Source organism: Neoarius graeffei, chromosome 10 (genome assembly GCF_027579695.1).
Source record: "Neoarius graeffei isolate fNeoGra1 chromosome 10, fNeoGra1.pri, whole genome shotgun sequence".
NCBI classification, from domain to species: Eukaryota; Metazoa; Chordata; class Actinopteri; order Siluriformes; family Ariidae; genus Neoarius; species Neoarius graeffei.
The window spans coordinates 24753863-24774897 of record NC_083578.1 but is presented as its reverse complement, the minus strand read 5'-3'; the positions used below and the strand labels follow the sequence as shown (position 1 = coordinate 24774897).

The window sequence follows — 21035 nt, the reverse complement described above, 5'->3', positions numbered from 1 at the left end:
CCATCAAATGGTGCTGTTGGAGTCTTGTTCTCGGACTCGACTTGAAATTTTTTTAATGACTCGGACTTGAACACTGGGGACTCGAGACTGGACTCATACTCGAGGTTTAGTGACTGGACTACAGCACTGGTTGGGAGACTGGCATCATTGCAAGTTTGACCCTGACCAATCATCAAGCACGTCCTTGGGAAGGAGAGTCAAGAAATTGTCAATTATGGCTATCTAGGAATACATCGTAGGAGTTAGGCAAGAAAATACAAAAATTCCGACATGCTAGACTTTTCATCGGGGTATTGTGGGGCATCCCAGACACCACATTGCTGTTCTTTGATTATGTCACACTACACGGCCTGTTTGGCATTCCTGACGTTCGTGTTTGGGCCCGAAACTGGAAATTTGTCGACCATGAAAAAATCATGTCAAAACCAGGCTGAATTCTTGTAGTCTGATCCCAGGAAAATTCAAAGCACTCAGGTGGAAAACTCAGTTACAGTTTAAAGTTGCTTAAAGTTACAGCTTTGCCTCTGACTCCGAGGCTCCTGTTAAATAAACGTCTCCTCACAGAAAACTTCTCCAGATCAAAAATTACACACGTTTTTAATCAGTTGATGTGGCGCATCTGTGATACGAGCAGCTACAATAAAAAACGTGTTGGAACCAGTACATTAATATTAACCCTGCATTCGGACCTATTGCCAGAGCTGCTGTTATCGAACGTTAATCAACACTACGGCATTTGAAAACCAGAGGCCATCTGGTGGATTTGTGGCCTGGATTCGTTCTCCATTTCTCACTTGGTTAAAATAAAACTTGCTGTTTCTCATTTGATTTAGTTCGCTATTTGAATTTGAAACAAATCCGCCAGTTATATTTAGATCGTTCAGGTTATTTTTTTTTCTTCCAAGGACATCATGCTAAGTTTCTAAAATGCTCAGTTCCTTCTACACACCACATTGGTAAACTTTGAAAAGAACCAGCTGCCTTCTTAACCCAAGCAGGAAGTGGGTCAGCTGGATAAGTCATCTGCGCAGGCTGAGACTGATGTCATGGGAAAGTCATGCGAAGGGAAGGCAAAGCAGATGAATACAGATGACTACAACCCCCCCAAAAATGGCTCTGTAATCGACAGGATACTGCACCGTTAAAGAGGATTCAGAAAGCATGAATGTCTAAATAGGAAATAAAAGACGAGTGTGTGCAGTGCCACACCACGTGGATTCGCGGATAACCATCTGTGTGGCTCGTGTGCCCTTATCTGCCAATCTAATTGGCAGGGAATCCAGAATGACACTTTTTTTACACACTTCCTACTTTTCTCTGTAGTGTATTATCTGCTGTTTATAAGCTGTTTTTACTTCTGCAGTCCAAGTCGATGCGTTCTCTCCGACTGAACTGATTCTGTATGGTATATAATAAGATGAAATGTGGAATATGTGGATGCAAATATTGTATTCGTGTATCACGTTCTTTAGTCAGTGAGAATAAATGTGCGATTATATGGTTATGTGAACAGTGGTGTGTGTGTGTGTGTTTGAGAGAGAGAGAGATGATGTTAAACCTTCTCCAGTCCTACTGTTTTCTGACTGGTCAGTGTTAAAATATTCAGTTTACCGTAGCTGTGTGTGAGAGAGCAAGAGGAATCAATAAGGATTTTTTTTCTCCAGTGGATAGCACACAGGGCCTCTTTCTCCCTTTCTCCTTGTGCTAACAGTATTTTATCTGACCCTTTTGAAATGTCAATCCATGCCTTGTTATTTATTGACACACTTTTGGTCAATAAGTATTTTTTGGAGGCCACCATAAGGCAGAGCTCACGCACAGTCACATGTCCTCTGACAGTGTTTAAAGGAACAGTCCACCGTACTTCCATAATGAAATATGCTCTTATCTGAATTGATACGAGCTGCTCCGTACCTCTCTGAGCTTTGCGCGACCTCCCAGTCAGTCAGACGCAGTCAGACGCGCTGTCACTCCTGTTAGCAATGTAGCTAGGCTCAGCATGGCCAATGGTATTTTTTGGGGCTGTAGTTAGATGCGACCAAACTCTTCCGCGTTTTTCCTGTTTACATAGGTTTATATGGCCAGTGATATGAAACAAGTTCAGTTACACAAATTGAAACGTAGCGATTTTCTATGCTATGGAAAGTCCGCACTATAATGACAGGCGTACTAACACCTTCTGCGCGCTTCGGCAGCGCATTGATACGGAGCTCAGATATCAATGCGCTGCCGAAGCGCGCAGAAGGTGTTAGTACGCCTGTCATTATAGTGCGGACTTTCCATAGCATAGAAAATCGCTACGTTTCAATTTGTGTAACTGAACTTGTTTCATATCACTGGTCATATAAACCTATGTAAACAGGAAAAACGTGGAAGAGTTTGGTCGCATCTAACTACAGCCCCCAAAAATATCGTTGGCCATACTGAGCCTAGCTACATTGCTAACAGGAGTGACAGCGCGTCTGACTGCGTCTGACTGACTGGGAGGTCGCGCAAAGCTCAGAGAGGTACGGAGCAGCTCGTCTCAATTCAGATAAGAGCATATTTCATTATGGAAATACGGTGGACTGTTCCTTTAAAAAAAAAAAAAAACTCGCAGTGAGAAATTCAGGCTGTCAGGAGAAAAAAAGCACTAATAACAGTTGAAATATATTAATATTTATTTATTCAAAGGCAAAAAAGTCATTCAAGCATTAAAGATGTGGACTTGTGTTGTACTTGTCAGCTGTTATTTTCCAGCATACCTAATTTCCATTTTTTTAATAAGCGTGTACAATTTTGCCCATTGCCACTCCTTGCCAATCTACCTCAAGAATCGATGTTTTGTGAGCGTTGAGATGCTTTTCTGCTCACCACGGTTGTAAAGAGTGGTTATTTGAGTTATTGTAGCCTTCATGTGAGTGTAATCTTGTCTGTCCATTTTTCTCTGACCTTTCTCAACAAAATACTCAAGCCAACCTACATTCCAATGCCGAGGTCACATCTCCCCATTGTGATATTTCATATGAACATTAAAACTACACGGCCTTTCGATTTCATAAAAATCGGTGAAATTTAGTTCCTTCTGAAATTTGGTCATTATGATACATGTTTGTAATATCTAAAAAAAAAATATATCTTTTTTTTAATTTAATTTGAGGGGATTCCTGAGCAAATAATGTGCATGAAATCGCTTGCTTCGTGCAGACAAAGGAGGTCCGTGTGCGCATGCGCAGGTTTACCTTCGTCGTTGTCGTCCTCTTTTCCTTCTTCTTTTGGGTTTTACGGCAGCTGGCATCCAGTGTTGCATTACTGCTATCTACAGGTTTACCTTTGACCGTGCACTGACCGTTACATCATTTTGTCGCTAAACAAACAGCTGATCACACCGAGGTGCTCGCTAAGCGCCGATATTTATTAGTTTGGTCCTGCGTTTCCTTTCCTTCACAACATAACGTCTTTTCTTCTCGCTTTCCGTTACTGTAGTTGGTCTTTCACGTTTCATCCTCCATTTTCCTCTCCTGTTTCAAATTTGTATCCCACAATGCCTTGCGCAAACAGGGAAAGCCCACTACGTGATGCATGACATAGTATCTTGTATTGCGTCATGGTGAAGCAGGAAAAAAATCACAGAGAATTTAGGGCCATGTGGCCTGAAATTCATTAATTGTTCTAATAAAATTGGAAGTCTGTGAGTTGAATGCGGTAGCTTTCGGTCCACTAAACAAAAATAACTGGGTGTCGGGGAAAATTCTTTTTATGACCTACACTTGAAAAAATCTGAAAGGCAGTCTAGCTTTAACTGAAGCTCTTGACCTGATTGTATACATTGTGCTGCTACCACAGTATGGGTTGATTTGGATAATAGCATGAATGTCATAGTAATAGGCTGGGTGCGATTTGCTGGGGGGATCATCCCCCCCTCTGGTTTTTATCTCTGCTGAAAAAAAATCCTCAGGGACAACCCCATCAATAAAACAAACAAACAAAAAAAAGTTGACATGACAGGCATGTTGTGACACAGTTTTCTATGGTCTACATTGCACTCACTTTCAAAATGACCCGAAGTGGCAGCTTTGATGTTCATGAACATCCCCAGCAAATAGATACATTGTAGATAATAACAATATCTTTGCGTTCTTATAGAACGCAAAGATATTGTTATTATCTACAATGTATCAATGTATCGCAGGGATGCAAACAGCGCGCCTTTTGGCCTTTTTCACGGCCGATTTTTTTTTTTTTTAGGGGGGGCGTTGGAGTGTCTGATTATAATTTCAAAGTAAATTCTGTATTAAAATTACTAAATAAGCAAATCCGTTACAGTCCATGAAACAGGAAGTATAAGGATGAGAAAAAAAAACAGTTTAAATCGGAAAGCTGCGCACAATGTGAACTGCGCCATCAGAGCAAACTGTTCATTTAGTATTCATGTATTTTAGTGATTTTCGAGTCACTGTCCATTTAATCCGGAGGGAGAGAAACATCACAGCAACGCGACAAGCAATGCGAACTTTGTTGTGTTCGTGTATTTAGTCAGAGAGATAGGAAGATGAATTTACTATCTCTGGTTTAGTGTTCGTTTTCATTTAGTGTTATTCATTTGATATCATCGGATGTTACTGAGCTGTTAGCCTATTGTTACCTTAATTTTGTGACGTTTCATGATTTAAAAAAAAACATCCCCCCTTCTGGTTTTTTGACAAATCGCACCCTGTATATATATATATATATATCATCTCATCTCATTATCTGTAGCCGCTTTATCCTTCTACAGGGTCGCAGGCAAGCTGGAGCCTATCCCAGCTGACTACGGGCGAAAGGCGGGGTACACCCTGGACAAGTCGCCAGGTCATCACAGGGCTGACACATAGACACAGACAACCATTCACACTCACACCTACGGTCAATTTAGAGTCACCAGTTAACTTAACCTGCATGTCTTTGGACTGTGGGAGCACCCGGAGGAAACCCACGCGGACAACATGCAAAAGTGAACAGTGACTGCATAGGGGATTGAACATTTGCTTCATCATGATTTACTCGTTTTGACTCTGCTCTTAATGCTCTGTTTAGTGAAAAAACGCTTGATTAAAAAAAAATCGGCTGGATTTGATATGCTGATGTATGCATAAGAGAGTGAAGGAGAGAATGTGGTTGAATTTTTTTTTCTGCATACAGGTGATCAGTGTTCCATGTAAGGCAGTGAAACACACACACACACACACACCTTAGCCTGCATATGCAGACGTTCTGACCTTCATTTTTTGTTCTGCATGACTAGCACTAACAGGGCAGGCTTCTTAGGTAAATGATATTTATATTTCACCAAATACACCATTTTCTCAAAATCCCATGAGCTGTTGTGTCAGTTAGCATGGCCTCTGACATCCAAATGATTTCTGGAAAGGTGTTAACTCTTCCAAGTCAATCGTAAATGGCGAGCATTGTCCAACACACAGCAGTGGATCAGTGTCCCGGAGTAGTGTCCTGTGAAATGAGTTTATGCACAGAGCATGCTGGAACAGGCGCAGTGGATAGATTTCCAGGAAAGCTCTTCTGCTTCAGGCTTAAACATGCCCATGCAGTATTTCATTATCGTGGCTGTGTGTACTGTGCATGTATGTGTGTGTGAGAGAGAGAGAGAGATTGGAGATTCTCCTCTGCAGAATACCAGCGCTGCATTGCAGAGGCTGCTCACTAGTCAGCTGTTAACTCCTTCAGTCCCTCCTAGCTGTATCTCTTCCTCAGTCAAGATGCAAGGTGGTCAAGGGTTAAATCACCCACTCCTGGACAATTATGACTAAAATGATCATCATAATTGTTTTTGGCGATATTGAAATCATAATTTTGGCTTAATTAGTCGTCCATTTTATGAGCCAGAGTGTGTTATTGCACTTACTCAGAAAGCATCAAAATAAAGGATTTTAAAGCACCCATGTACAGTGGTGCTTGAAAGTTTGTGAACCCTTTAGAATTTTCTATATTTCTGCATAAATATGACCTAAAGCATCATCAAATTTTTACACAAGTCCTAAAAGTAGATAAAGAGAACCCAGTTAAACAAACGAGACAAAAATATTATACTTGGTAATTTATTTATTGAGGAAAATGATCCAATATTACATATCTGTGAGTGGCAAAAGTATGTGAACCTTTGCTTTCAGTATCTGGTGTGACCCCCTTGTGCAGCAATAACTGCAGCCAAACGTTTCTGGTAACTGTTGATTAGTCCTGCACACCGGCTTGGAGGAATTTTAGCCCATTCCTCCATACAGAACAGCTTCAACTCTGGGATATTGGTGGGTTTCCTCACATGAACTGCTCGCTTCAGGTCCTTCCACAACATTTCCATTGGATTAAGGGCAGGACTTTGACTTGGCCATTCCAAAACATTAACGTTATTCTTCTTTAACCATTTTTTGGTAGAACGACTTGTGTGCTTAGGGTCGTTGTCTTCCTGCATGGCCCACCTTCTCTTGAGATTCAGTTCATGGACAGATGTCCTGACATTTTCCTTTAGAATTCACTGGTATAATTCAGAATTCATTGTTCCATTAATGATGGCAAGCTGTCCTGGCCCAGATGCAGCAAAACTGGCCCAAACCATGATACTACCACCACCATGTTTCACAGATGAGAAAAGGTTCTTATGCTGGAATGCAGTGTTTTCCTTTCTCCAAACATAACGCTTCTCATTTAAACCAAAAAGTTCTATTTTGGTCTCATCCGTCCACAAAACATTTTTCCAATAGCCTTCTGGCTTGTCCACGTGATCTTTAGCAAACTGCAGACGAGCAGCAATGTTCTTTTTGGAGAGCAGTGGCTTTCTCCTTGCAACCCTGCCATGCACACCATTGTTGTTCAGTGTTCTCCTGATGGTGGACTCATGAACATTAACATTAGCCAATGTGAGAGAGGCCTTCAGTTGCTTAGAAGTTACCCTGGGGTCCTTTGTGACCTCACTGAATATTGCATGCCTTGCTCTTGGAGTGATCTTTGTTGGTCGACCACGCCTGGGGAGGGTAACAATGGTCTTGAATTTCCTCCATTTGTACACAATCTGTCTGAGGCTACGTTTACATTACGTCGAATCAGCGGATCATCAGATTAATGTTCTTAAAATGATTCGCGTTTACACTAAAACTGTTAGCCGTGCACACAGCAACGCCAATACGCGGATACGCTCGGCTCCGCAGGCATCCTGCGCTCCAAATCACTCCGCCCTGAACAGCGAGTGCCCTCTGGAGGGTGCGCACTCCGACCCTGCGCAGCTCACAGAGCGTGCGAGTGAAGTGCACAAGCCACGATTCAGGACTGAGCCGCTGTGTGTGTGATCCCAGCGCATATCACTTACTACTTGCAAGTGGAAGGATGGCAAGCCTAAAGACAATCATAACTACACAATGGGCAGTATTTGCATCAGTATTTGCAGTATTTTCATACTTTTATACTCTTTAATGAAAGGTGATACAAGGCGGAAGTCCGCACCGTTTTTCAGCAGTCGCGTCACATGACCAACGCCAGCAAATCAGGAAGGTGGATGTCACAGTGACGTTGTCCAATGAGACGCCAGCTAGAGCTCAGCACAGCGTATCCGCGTATTTTGAATGTTTACACAGCACCGGAGCTGACACGATCTGGATTGAATATGTGGACGCTGGCGGATTCCCGTTTCCAGGCGTTTCCAGGCGGTTTAATGTAAACGGACAGTGCATCCGCGAAGAAAACGAGATAGATACGGTCTAGTGTAAACGTAGCCTGATTGTGGATTGGTGGAGTCCAAACTCTTTAGAGATGGTTTTGTCACCTTTTCCAGCCTGATGAGCATCAACAACGCTTTTTCTGAGGTCTTCAGAAATCTCCTTTGTTCGTGCCATGATACACTTCCACAAACGTGTGTTGTGAAGATCAGACTTTGATAGATCCCTGTTCTTTAAATAAAACAGGGTGCCCACTCACACCTGATTGTCATCCCATTGATTGAAAACACCTGACTCTAATTTCACCTTCAAATTAACTGCTAATCCTAGAGGTTCACATACTTTTGCCACTCACAGATATGTAATATTGGATCATTTTCCTCAATAAATAAATGACCAAGTATAATATTTTTGTCTCATTTGTTTAACTGGGTTCTCTTTATCTACTTTTAGGACTTGTGTGAAAATCTGATGATGTTTTACGTAGGTCATATTTATGCAGAAATAGAAAATTCTAAAGGGTTCACAAACTTTCAAGCACCACTGTACATCCATCCAATATCTGTAGCCTTATCCTGTATCACTTATCCTGTGCAGGGTCGTGGGCAAGCTGGAGCCTATCCCAGCTGACTATGGGTGAGAGGCGGGGTACACCCTGAACAAGTCGCTAGGTCATCGCTGGGCTGACACATAGAGACAAACAACAATTCACACTCACATCTACGGTCAATTTTGAGCCACCAGTTAGCCTAACCTGCATGTCTTTGGACTGTGGGGGAAACCGGAGCACTCAGAGGAAACCCACACAGAGAACATTCCACACAGAAAGGCCCTCGTCAGCCACTGGGCTCAAACCCAGAACCTTCTTGCTGTGAGGCGACAGTGCTAACCACTACACCACCGTGCTGCCCTTGGTATACTGTATATTTGGATTAATTGGGGCAGCCAAATTTACCATTGCAATTAAAAAGCACTCATTATAACAGCGCCTGATGGGTTTTAAATCTAGTATGCTTACACCTTATTTTTGGGCTTAAATTTGACAGTCCGTCCACTGTTTTTGCTTTCTGAAAATGTCATGGGGCGAGAGGAAAGTGGAACTGGAATCTGGGTTGTGTATTTCAAAACTAGATCAAATGTCAAGCTCTGAGCTCTTGCCAAAAAAAAAAAGAAGGGGCTTTTCTGCTCTAGAAACACCTGCTAAATATCTGAGATACATGTGTGTATGAGAATATAGAGTTACATTCAAACTCCCTGGTGTGTTAAACAATTAGTAAGTTGTTTTACTGTGGACGTCAGCGACTTCAAACAAGGCCCACATCAAAGCTGTTTAGCTCACCACAGAGAACACTATTTTCTCCCATGACTCTGATTCTTCTCCTTTCTTCCCTCGGGTAGCATGGTAGTGTAGTGTTTAGCACTGTTGCCTCACAGCAAGAAGGTTCTGGGTTCAAATCCAGTGGCTGGTGGGGGCCTTTCTGTGTGGAGTTTCCCCCACAGTTCAAAGACGTGCAGTTAGGTTAACATGGGGTAGCCTTGGGCTGAAGTGCCCTTGAGCAAGGTACCTAACCCCTACCTGCTCCCTGGGTGCTGTAGTATGGCTGCCTGCTCCTCTGGGTGTGTGTTCACTGCTTCAGATGGTTTAAATGTAGAGGATGAATCTCGCTGTGTTTGAAGTGTGCATGTGACAAATAAAGGTTTCTTCTTTATCTGTTATTCCTAAACACATGACAAGGATGGACAAGTCACTGTATCCCCTACCATTATATTGGAACACCTTCACACACACACACACACACACACCCCACACACATTTTAAGGTCTGAAAAAACAAACAAACAAAAAAAACCCAGGTGTGCAGGCACTAGGACCACGCAGAACGAGTGCCTGCTCAAAAACAGGAGAGGGTGCAGGCACTAAGACCATGCCGAAACATCCCCCGCTCAAGCTGCCAGTTTCCCGTCTGTGTCGCTGTCCTCTCGTGTGCTCAAAAACTATTTGATTCAAACAATAGTTAGCAATGTCAGATCCCCCCCAAGCAGCAAAAGATGGAGGGCATATTACTTTTTTTTTCAAAGAAAGCGTGTGAGTGATGTCTTCAGACACACACGAACATTCATAGTAAGATCATATTGGAACATATCACTTTGTGAAGATCTTTAAGTTAGCTAACCATAGAAAATGACTTATTTTTTACATGTTATTTCAAAAGAGTACAGTCAGTCTACTAAATCAAAGTAGTGATTGGCAGTGGAGAGGGGAGTGAAAACAAATTACAGAAAGCAGTAATAAGCTATCTGATTTTCTAATTAGAATTATAAATCAATTAGCAGTATAAATGGTTCATATTCCTTTTTAATCTCTTAATACTTGTTAAAAAAGATTTGTCAAATAAATGTTCTATTGTAAAACAAATTGTTGTAAAATGAATATGAAGACTTAAAGCGAGACGGCCTTTCGATTTCATAAAATCGGTGAAATTTAGTTCCCTCTAAAATTTGGTCATTGTGATCTATGTTTATTTCTGTAATATCTCACAAAATATCAGGCCGTTCTGTGGCTGGGAAGTTATTTAATTTGAGGGGATTCCTGAGCAAATAATGTGCATGAAATCGCTCGCGTCGCGCAGTCAAGCAGACAGAGGAAGTCCGTGTGCTGTGCATGCGCAGGTTTACCTTTGAGCGTGCACTGACAGTTCCATCATTCTGTCGCTAAACTAACAGCTGATCACACTGAGGTGCTCGCTGACTGTCAATATTTATTAGTTTGGTCCTGCATTTCCTTTCCTTCGTATATAACATCACGTCTTTTCTTCTCGCTTTCCGTTACTGTAGTTGGTCTTTCACGTTTCATTCGCACACATTTCATTTGTCCTCTATTTTCCTCTCCTGTTTCAAATTTGTATCCCACAATGCCTTGTGCGAACGGGGAAAGCCCACCACGTGATGCATGACGTAGTAGCTTGAATTGGGTCATGGTGAAGCAAGAAAAAATAGCGTAGGATTTAGGGCCACATGGCCCGAAATTCATTAATTGTTCTATTAGAAAAAAAAACAAATAAAATTGAAAGTCTGTGATTCGAATTCAGTAGCTTTCTGTCCACTAAACAAAAATAATTGTGTCTTGGGGAAAATTATTTTTATGACCTACACTTAAAAATCTGAAAGGCAGTCTACTTTTAACTATAACACCTTTAGCTGTTTGTTCAGCCCCCCCATTAAAAAAAAAACAGAAATTTAGGGGACTCACTGCAAGTCATCAGGTAAGTAGCTAGTCCTCCTAGATAGGATTGTCCAGTCTCAATGTAAATAAAGGCAAACTAGTTTGCTAACTAAGTGCATTAATACAGATTAAGGGAAATGATTGTGTATATGATTAGAACCGGCGGCACGGTGGTGTAGTGGTTAGCGCTGTCGCCTTACAGCAAGAAGGTCCGGGTTCGAGCTCCGTGGCCAGCGAGGGCCTTTCTGTGTGGAGTTTGCATGTTCTCCCCGTGTCCGCGTGGGTTTCCTCCGGGTGCTCCGGTTTCCCCCACAGTCCAAAGACATGCAGGTTAGGTTAACTGGTGACTCTAAATTGACCGTAGGTGTGAATGGGTGTCTGTGTCTATGTGTCAGCCCTGTGATGACCTGTCCAGGGTGTACCCTGCCTTTCGCCCGTAGTCAGCTGGGATAGGCTCCAGCTTGCCTGCGACCCTGTAGAACAGGATAAAGTGGCTAGAGATAATGAGATGAGATGATTAGAACCTTTGGAAATTAGAAAAAAGATGATGATCTAGCACACTGAGTTTATAATCTTGACAAAATGTCAGCAAGTGGTTGGCCTGTATTTTGTCTACGAAAGCAGTGGTGTTCAGTCCTCGCGTATCTCATGTGAAAGATATTCAAATATGACTAACATCTAGGGCTGGGTATTGGCACAGATGACCCCATTTGATTCCACTTCACATGCTTACGATTTGATTCAATCCGATGCGATTTAATATCAATTCAATAGGAATGAGATATGAAATGCTATATAGCAGGTTTCCATATTTAGGGAGCTATATAAAAAGCTCTAATGGGAACACAAATTTACAAATGTAGTCACTGGAAATTAATCATGAAAACCACTAAAGAAAAGGCTAACGTGAACCTAGAAAATTGTTCACCCCAAAAAAATGCAGATTAACATAAGAAATCAAACGCTACATTTTATAGATAGATATTGAATCGGATTAATTTTTAAAAACAATTAATCAAAAAGACAATATTTTCACACCCCGACTAGCATCTGTATTTCTTCTCAAGAAAGTGACCTTTACTTATGAAAGCTTAGCGTTTTTTTTTTGTCAAAGTGGTTGTTATTGAGTTTCAAAAATGAGTCATCAAGCTTGAAGTCATGTTTTTCATAATTTCTCATTGATTCATGTCAGATGTCTGCAAAAAGCGTTTGCTGAGAAACAGTTAGTGTGACTGGGCCTGGAATTGTCACGAAGGCACAGTAAAGACGTCCAAATCCTGATCAAGTTTGCACAAGACCGGAACAAAGCGTGCACATGTTTCATCTGAACAGTTAATCATATGGCTCTAGACCAAGTCTGAGAGATTAGATTACAGGAAGTTTGCAATCACGGTGTCCTTGGGGTAGGCCGCAGGTCAGATTTTGTGTGTGTGTCTAAATCAAGATCGGAGTTTTGTGAGAAACTGGTTTATAAATCGGTAAGCTCAGCTAAGCTATGTTAAAAGGATAGTTCGGAATTTTTGACATGAATCTGTATGGCATCCCCATCAATAGTGTCGTGCAAACACACTGACCTTACCCCTGACAGCATCCTGTGAGTCCAGTTCTTGTCCAGTTTTGGTCCAGACGAAAGTAGTCCGGCAAGTTTGTTGGGGTCACGAAAGTAAAACGTTTTTCGTCTCAAAACAGTACGTGTTCAAAAGAGTGATATATTTGCATCACAAAACCGTTGGCAAATAAAAAGTCAGACCTCGAAATCGCTTGGCACTATTTTCTCTCCCTCGGTATCACTGCGCGCTGCCGCCAGGTGACAGCCACGGCTGTTTCATTCATTGTTTACTAGTGATGGGAATTTCAGCTCTTTTTCGGGAGCCGGCTCTTCTTACTATAAGGAGCCGGCTCTTTCGGCTCCTGAGATTTTATTTTTGATTTAAAGGAATACGCCACCCCCAGATGAAATTGAGTCAGTCCCTGCAGTCCCTAGAGTTGGATGAGTGAGCCAAAGCGTTTTGTAGCCGACCCAGCCATTGTCCTGATCTATAAACGCCCAGGTTAGGTTAGCTTAGCTTAGCGTAGTTGCTGTAATCCGGCGTGTCCAGCTAGCATTGTCATTACAAAAGTTAATTAAATAACTCAAGATTGTTTATAATTATTTCTCATGACTTGTACAGTCACATCGAGTACACATATCAATGCAAATTAACACGAAGGGATTTACTAGACCATTTTATATCTGGAACTATTTTCAGCCACAGCACAGGCAAAGCACCGCTGCAGGCGCAAAGACACCGCGCAGCGCCTGAACACGGGTGCGCAGCGCCTGAAAACCCGTTTTCAGGCGCTGCGCGGTGTCTTTGCGCCTTCCTTTTCCTACCTATTCCTTTAATTGCTGCAATTAACTAGTTAATTCTGATTCTATTTCTCCTCTGTTATAATCTGTCCTGCTTTTGAAAAGATCCTCTCTGGGGGGACAGATGCTGCCACTATACACATCCTCCGTGCCATCACGTGTGTAAGCCGTGATAGAGTGCAGCCTTGGTCTCCCACCAGCTTAGTGGGTCTGCGTTTCGCTGTCACCTGGCGGCAGCGCGCAGTGATAAGAAGGGAGAGAAAATAGTGCCAAGCGATTTCGAGGTCTGACTTTTTATTTGCCAACGGTTTTGTGATGCAAATATATCACTCTTTTGAACACATACTGTTTTGAGACGAAAAACGTTTTACTTTCGTGACCCCAATAAACTTGCCGGACTACTTTCGTCTGGACCAAAACTGGACAAGAACCGGACTCACAGGATGCTGTCAGGGGTAAGGTCAGTGTGTTTGCACGACACTATTGATGGGGATGCCATACAGATTCATGTCAAAAATCCCGAACTATCCTTTTAAAGCTGGGACACTTGAAGTTGTTTTTTTTTAAAACCTCCCACCACAACATCTGATTTTGCTCTGTGTTAAGGAGGTTGGCAAACAAGTGAAATTCGCTGGTGGTTGGAAAGATTGTCTGCAGGCACTGATGCCCTTGATGGTACTGTGGGGGGATATCACTCAGATTTCAGTACATTTTTTACCTTTCTTTTCTTTTTCCTTGATGCTTCATGCCTTTCTGTGTATTTTTTATTTTTTTGTCTGTTGGGAGCTCCCAGAGTAAACAGAGCATTTTATCAGGTATGATTAACTAACCTACCGAATTACATCCTCATTTTATAGCAAAGGCATACACGACATACTACACATACGATTTTGTTTCTGCTTACATCAAAGGAAGCCTCCATCCAAAAACTTTTTAAATTGAATGTTGATTTTGAAATTTTTGTAATGTCTTTACCGAGTCTAGTCAGTGTAACGATCAAAATTGCTTCCTTCTGGAAATTGAGTCGCTGAGATTAGCCGGCCGAGGTCGTTACTAGGGATCACCACGTAGAGGTTCTCAGCTCGATCCCCAAATTAAGCGAGTCCAAAACGGTTTGCTCAATTTACCATCTAGCTAATCGACTTGCAAAAAAGGAGCTGGAGAAAGATGCAAGACAAGAAGCTGAGGTTCAACCCACAGCCCGTATATCTTGGTGTGACCCCGGACCGCAGCCTTACGTTCGGCCCTCACCTCAAGAATGTGGTGAACAAAACCTCCAAATGCATTAACATCATTAAGAAGCTTAGTGGACTACAGTGGGGAGTCAATTTCACCACTTTCCGAACATCAGTCCTCACCCTTGTGTATTCTGCTGCTGAATACGCCACAGCTGTCTGGTCCCACACCATTCACACCAAGGCTGTCAATGTGGTTCTCAATGAAGCGATGTGCCTTATCTCTGGCACCTTGAAACCTACACCGACTGAGATGCTCCCTGTAGTCTCAGGAATTCCTCCTACAAGCATCCAGCGAGACTGTCAAGTCCTCAAGCTAGCAGAGAAGGCACTCGAGGAGAATAGCCTCATTCCACCAACTCAGGATGATAACACCCCCCAACGGCGATCAAGGCAGCACTTTGCCATCAAAGCTGCAGCACTCTTGAGAGCTGGACCAGCCTCCGACTCCTGGGTGGAGCAGAGATGGCAGGAGGAATGGAGCCACTCACGCACCACCTTGCACTCTTTCATTGATTTCCCCTCTGCAAAGCCCTGCCATCTCACCCGCAAGGCGTGGACCCACCTCAACCGCCTCCGCATTGGATGGGGCAGGACCCAGTCCTTCCTCAAGACGATTGGAGCTAGTGAGAACGATGCCTGCCAGTGCGGTCGCACGCAGACAATCCCCCACATCCTTCAGGAGTCCCCAGTCTTCAAGCCACCCCATGGGCCTGACGGTCTCATCCAACTGGACGTGGACACAGTCAGCTGGCTGGAGAATGCTGACATCTCAGTGTAATTTCCGAGGAAATTACACAAACAATCGAACTGAGTCTAGCGCTAATTTGTTGATTGATGCTGAAATTTTGTAAGTGGTTGTGCAGCTTGCTGACATCACAGAGGGGCATCGCTAATGAGATTACACTGGTGTAGGAAATGGGGGCAAATTTAAGCGATCTCGACGAAAAGGGATATTGATGAAATTTTGCTGTTCGCTCCTAAATACAAACAAGCAAGCATTTCTTTTCTCGTTCACCATTTTCCAATGACGTTCAAAGTCACATCAATGAGAAATATGTCAAAGTAGTTGAGACAACAAATGTTGGACTTTTTAGATCCAGAATGCAGTGCAGCTGTATGTCATGGAGACTTGGTATTAGCATGAAAGTTGCAGCTTTGGATCCTAACAAGACATGCTTTCTTTCCCCAGGCATTCGGACAGGCTCACTCCAACCAGAGGAAAGTGGCAGCCGATGGTGAGAGTCGGGAGGAGTCTCTGCTCCTGGAGTCAGCATGTAAGGAGGCGTACTACGAGCAGCGTGTGCAAGAGCTACAAACCGAGCTCAGGCAGACGCGTAACGCCCTCACCAACACACAGTCAGAGAACGAGCGCCTGTCCACCATCACCCAGGAGCTCAGGGAGGTAAGACACACTATTGTGCACAAGGACACACACAACTTGACAATAAGCAAGCACGATTCAGGTTTTTTTAACTGAAAAAATTATTATTTACCCTGAGCATAAAAGCATAAATGATAAATGTCATTCTATGTTTGTCCTGGTAAATCAGAAGGATTTTTTTTTTGTCATTGATGACCATAACATTGTAAAATTCGGTATTTTTAAGAATTATGGTTCTCGATAAGAATAATTTTTAAAAAACTTGGAAAGAATAATATATTTAAGTGCATTATTATAAATCGGTACTGGGCATTGATAGTTTAATGAAGAGCATCATAGTCAAATCCATTCATTGTATATTGTTGGCCACCGTGTAGACCTTTGCAATATGATGAGTTTACAATGTGTAAATGACTCTGTTATCCATCCATTATTCGTAACTGCTTATCCTGTGCAGCTGTGCTGATATTCAGCATAACTGCACTCTTGCTTTAACGATATTGCTTTTATACAACAGTTATCCATCCATCCATTATCCGTAGCCGCTTATCTTGCGCAGGGTCACAGGCAAGCTGGAGCCTATCCCAGCTGACTATGGGCGAGAGGCGGGGTACACCCTGGACAAGTCACCAAATCATCGCAGGGCTGACACATAGAGACAACCAACCATTCACACTCACATTCACACCTACGGTCAAGTTAGAGCCACCAATTAGCCTAACCTGCATGCCTTTGGACTGTGGGGGAAACCGGAGCAAACCCACGCAGAGAACATGCAAACTCCACACAGAAAGGCCCCTATCGGCCACTGGGCTCGAACCCAGAACCTTCTTGCTGTGAGGCGACAGTGCTACACCACCGTGCCGCCCGTATGACTCTATTAATGACTCAGTAATTTGTGTTGCATGAGACCAATCTCGGACACATCAATTGAGCATTTCTGTGGGAGTTGTGATGAGTCACATCCATTCATGAATTTTGCCAAATTCATAGCAGGTTAATGTGTTACTCACTTACTGAAATCTAAATCTTTTACTCCTACAATTACTTAGTTCTAAGAGATACACGTGTTAGACTGGTAGCTAATGTAATATAGTGACAGTATGGTGAACTAGTTAGCTAATTAAATGCATTAAAGGTGACATACCCCTTCTCCACAGTTCCCTGGGGTCTTAATGAAAGGTCTGTGAAATATTTGGTCAAAATAGCATAAGGATAAAGCACCACAGTTCCCTTCTCAGGTGGTGTTTACATTAGACCGTATCAGCGGATCATCAGATTAACGTTTTTAAAACGATTCGCGTGCACACAGCAACGCCAATACACGATTCGCGTGCACACAGCAACGCCAATACGTGGATACGCTAATCACATGACTAATTAGACGGCACGTAAGTTGAAATGTGTCAGTGCGGCTCAGCGCTTCCTCCTCAGCGGCTGCGCTCCAAATCACTCCGCCCTGAACAGCGAGTGCCCTCTGGAGGGTGCGCACTCCGTCCCTGCACAGCTCACAGAGCACGCGAGTGAAGCGCACGAGCAGTGATTCGGGACTGAGCCGCTGTGTGTGTGATCCCAGTGCATATTGGGCATGCGCAAGTCACTCACCACTTGCAAGTGGAAGGATGGCAAGCCTAAAGACAATCATAACTACACAATGGGCAGTATTTACATCTTACCATGAACAACATTAAGAATGACAAAGCAAAGCATTATATTCATACTTTTATACTCTTTAATGAAAAACAAAAAGGTGATACAAGGCAGAAACAATAGCAGGAAGTGAAGTCCGCGCCGTTTTTCAGCAGTCGCGTCACATGACCAACGTGGCATGAACAACGCCAGCGAATCAGGAAGGTGGATGTCACAGTGACGTTGTCCAATGACGACGTCAGCTAGAGCTCAGCACTGCGTTTCCTCGTATGTCAATGTTTACACAGCACCGGATCACATACGAACTGGGTTGAATACGTGGGCCCTGGCGGATTCAAGTTGTTCCGCCTGTGGAGTCGTTTCCCGGCGTTTTAATGTGAACGGACAGTGCATCCGCGACGAAAACGAGACGGATACGGTCTAATGTAAACACCACCTCAGTCGCTCTAAACAGCCCTGTTCAAAATGGCCGATTTGAGTGCCCGTTCTTTTAAATGATAATGAGCTAGTAGTAACCCCATTCCCTCTTCTACTGGCTAATCAGAAGAAGAAGAGCAACTTTATTTATCACACATACACTTAAGCACAGTGAAATTCCTCTCTGCTTTTAACCCATGTGAAGCAGTGAACACACACAAGTGAGCAACGAGCACACACACATACTGTAGCTATGCTACAGTGCCCGGGTTAGGTTCCTTGCTCAAGGGCACTTCAGCCCAACCTCAGGCCATGGCTGCCCCATGTTGACCTAACCACAAGTCTTTGAACTGTGGGGGAAACCCACACAGACACGGGGAGAACATGCAAACTCCACACAGAAAGGCCCTCGTTGGCCACTGGGCCCGAACCCAGAACCTTCTTGCTGTGAGGCAACAGCACTAACCACTACACTACCGTGCCGTCCAAGAGGACTGTCTTCATATTGGTGTTGAAGATCTAATCTTGTTTTGGAGGGACAGTCCCTTGGAGTTCCAGATGGGTCGCAGGGTGTTAAATGCGTGTCTTGTCTTGTTGATTCGGTTCTTGACATCATTGTCTGCACTGCCATCTTTGCTGACCGTGCTCCCGAGATATGTATAATGGTCTGTCTCCTTGATGTTCTCTCCCTGTAGATCAGGGCTATTCAAATACATTTGCAGGGGGGCCAAACTAGAAAATTACAAAATTTGTGAGGGCCGGACGGACAACTGACATAAAATTGATATCAGCTAAAGGCAATTAAAATATACTATACTAAGGTACATAATATATGAAATAAAATAAGGTACATTATTCTTTTCCTTTATTATGAAATATAATGAAAAATGGTACTTTTTTAATAGATGAGGACATGTTGTCTTTCATTTTTTGGTCAACAATCATTTCGTCAACAACCGCCAGCATGCAGTCTTTAATAGTCTCTGACTCGGTGAAGGGTCTCTTTTTTTTCTTGTCAGTATCCACGCCACTCATAGAGATGCAATAAAAGCTCTCTCTTGTTCTGTGCAAAAGCCACCAATTGCACGCTGACTTTGTTCAAAAGAAGTTACCAGTCTGTCTATTCTCCTTCGTCTCTCCTTGGAGCCCTCTCGGTATTGCTCAGAAAATGAAGCATGTTTTGTTGTAAAATGTCTCTTCACGTTGTACTCTTTGGCCACAGCTACGGATCCGTTGCACAATAAACACACAGGTCTATCGCTTGCCGTACGGTAGTTTGCAAAGTAAATAAGTACTTTTCAGTCCATTTGCTTTGAAATTTACGGTTTTCTCTGTCAACTTTGCGATGTTGCTTGGACAGCGCCATGTTGCCACTGCTGTAGCTGCATGGAGTGTCACATTGCGAGAATGAGTGTTTGTCACCATGGAGATGACCTGTACTCTGGTCTGTGCCAGAGCGGTAGAGAAAACTGTGCGCCGCGGCAGATACGTAGATATGTTTTTTTTTTGTTTGTTTGTTTGTTGTTTTAAAAAAATCTGCCGCGGGCCGGATTAAATTTCAATCGGGCCAATTTCGCCCCCGGGCCGCTATTTGAATAGGCCTGCTGTAGATGGATTAGAAGCTCCCTCTTGTTTTTGATTCACATCCTCCATCTTTGTATTGATCTTCAGGCCAGTCTTCTCTGCCACTTCGGAGAGTCGTGTCAGTTTGGCTGTGCATGTTGTTGTTTGTGGGAAAGGAGGCCAAAATTTTCTGCAAAATTGAAGTCTTCAAGTTGTTTGGTGAAGATCCACTGGATGCCCATATTACTGGCCATGGTTGTTCTTTGCATGATCCAGTCAATGACCATCAGGAGTATTGTTGGAGACAGCATGCAGCCTTGCCTCACCCCAGCCTTCACTGCAAAAGGGCTGGTAAACATCCCATTGTAAATGACTTGACAGGTGGAATTGTCATACAGACGTTGGATGATATTTATGAATTTCAGAGGAATCCTGTAGTGATGTACCAGCTTCCAGATGATCTCTCTTGACACTGTCAAAGGCCTTCTCAAAATCCATGAATATAGATGACTCGCAACCACGTGATCAAAATGTGCGACGTCATGAGCATCCGCCATGATGGTGGATATACAAAGCAACTAGGACGGCAGCCGCTGAAAGCGTGTCTGTAAACAAGGCTGAATTTTCTCAGTATTACCATGATTTGAACGGTCGAGCGAAGATTCAATACAAAGAGAAGACAGATATGTGTGGGTTTGACCCATATTATTTTAAAAAGTCGGATTTTTCTGAGGATAAGACGCTTCCACCGACCATCGAGTACCCAGATATCGCGTTCTATCTGGTTTGGCAGACTTCGTGGGTCGACAAATCTCAAATGAAGGCTTATAAATTCATGGAAGTCTAGAACTTCTTTGTCTCTGGATGGGTAAATACCTTATTAATTAAACCAGTCAACGATGACAAAGCAGTTGTACTTTCAAGGGTAAGTTAGGGCTTCTTTTGCATTTAGTTTACTTCTATGTATAAACAACAGACCAAGTGTGAAATTTTGACAGGTCTCTAGCTTTATGGCTCACAAATCATATTTCAGTTTATTTCAGGCAGGGCTTTGAACCAGAATTTTTTTCCTATTGGTTCGTTCCGAACAGAAACGGAATTTTAACGTTTCCGGTTTTGGGTTCCACCATTAAATAGACGTTCCCGAACCGGTTAGAACAAAAAAATTTCGTTCCCGGAACGGTTAATTACGTTCCCTGTCAGCTGTTTAACAAATGGCTATAAAATTATGTCTCTGTCTCATCCAGCTTAAGCCAAATGTAGGCTAATTCTATTACAACCTTCATTAAATAAGACAAGAAATAATTCAAAACAATTATTATTTCAAATGTTGGCGATTTGGATTCTCAGTATGTCTTCCCATCTACACAAACAGAAAAAGTGCCAAAAATGAAAGATAATTCGTTTAGTGTGTTACCAAAGGCTAGTCAGGCCCTATAGAGGGCTACCGCATGACGTCACCGCGCCGCGAGATTTTGTTAGGCGCCATATTGGAAGACCAAGTACACATCTATGCAAGTACATACATTCAT

The 21035-nt window shown here is 42.9% G+C and overlaps 1 protein-coding gene across 2 annotated transcripts in view; it reads left to right on the top strand.

Moving 5' to 3' along the window:
* The window catches only part of zgc:171572 (protein bicaudal D homolog 2), a 128457-nt gene that overhangs the window by 41474 nt on the left and 65948 nt on the right, over positions 1-21035 (top strand). For both annotated transcript variants that reach the window (XM_060931601.1, XM_060931602.1), the window contains exon 2: positions 15682-15894. In XM_060931601.1, coding sequence (XP_060787584.1) covers positions 15682-15894 — 213 coding nt within the window. The remainder of the gene's footprint in view (positions 1-15681; positions 15895-21035) is intronic.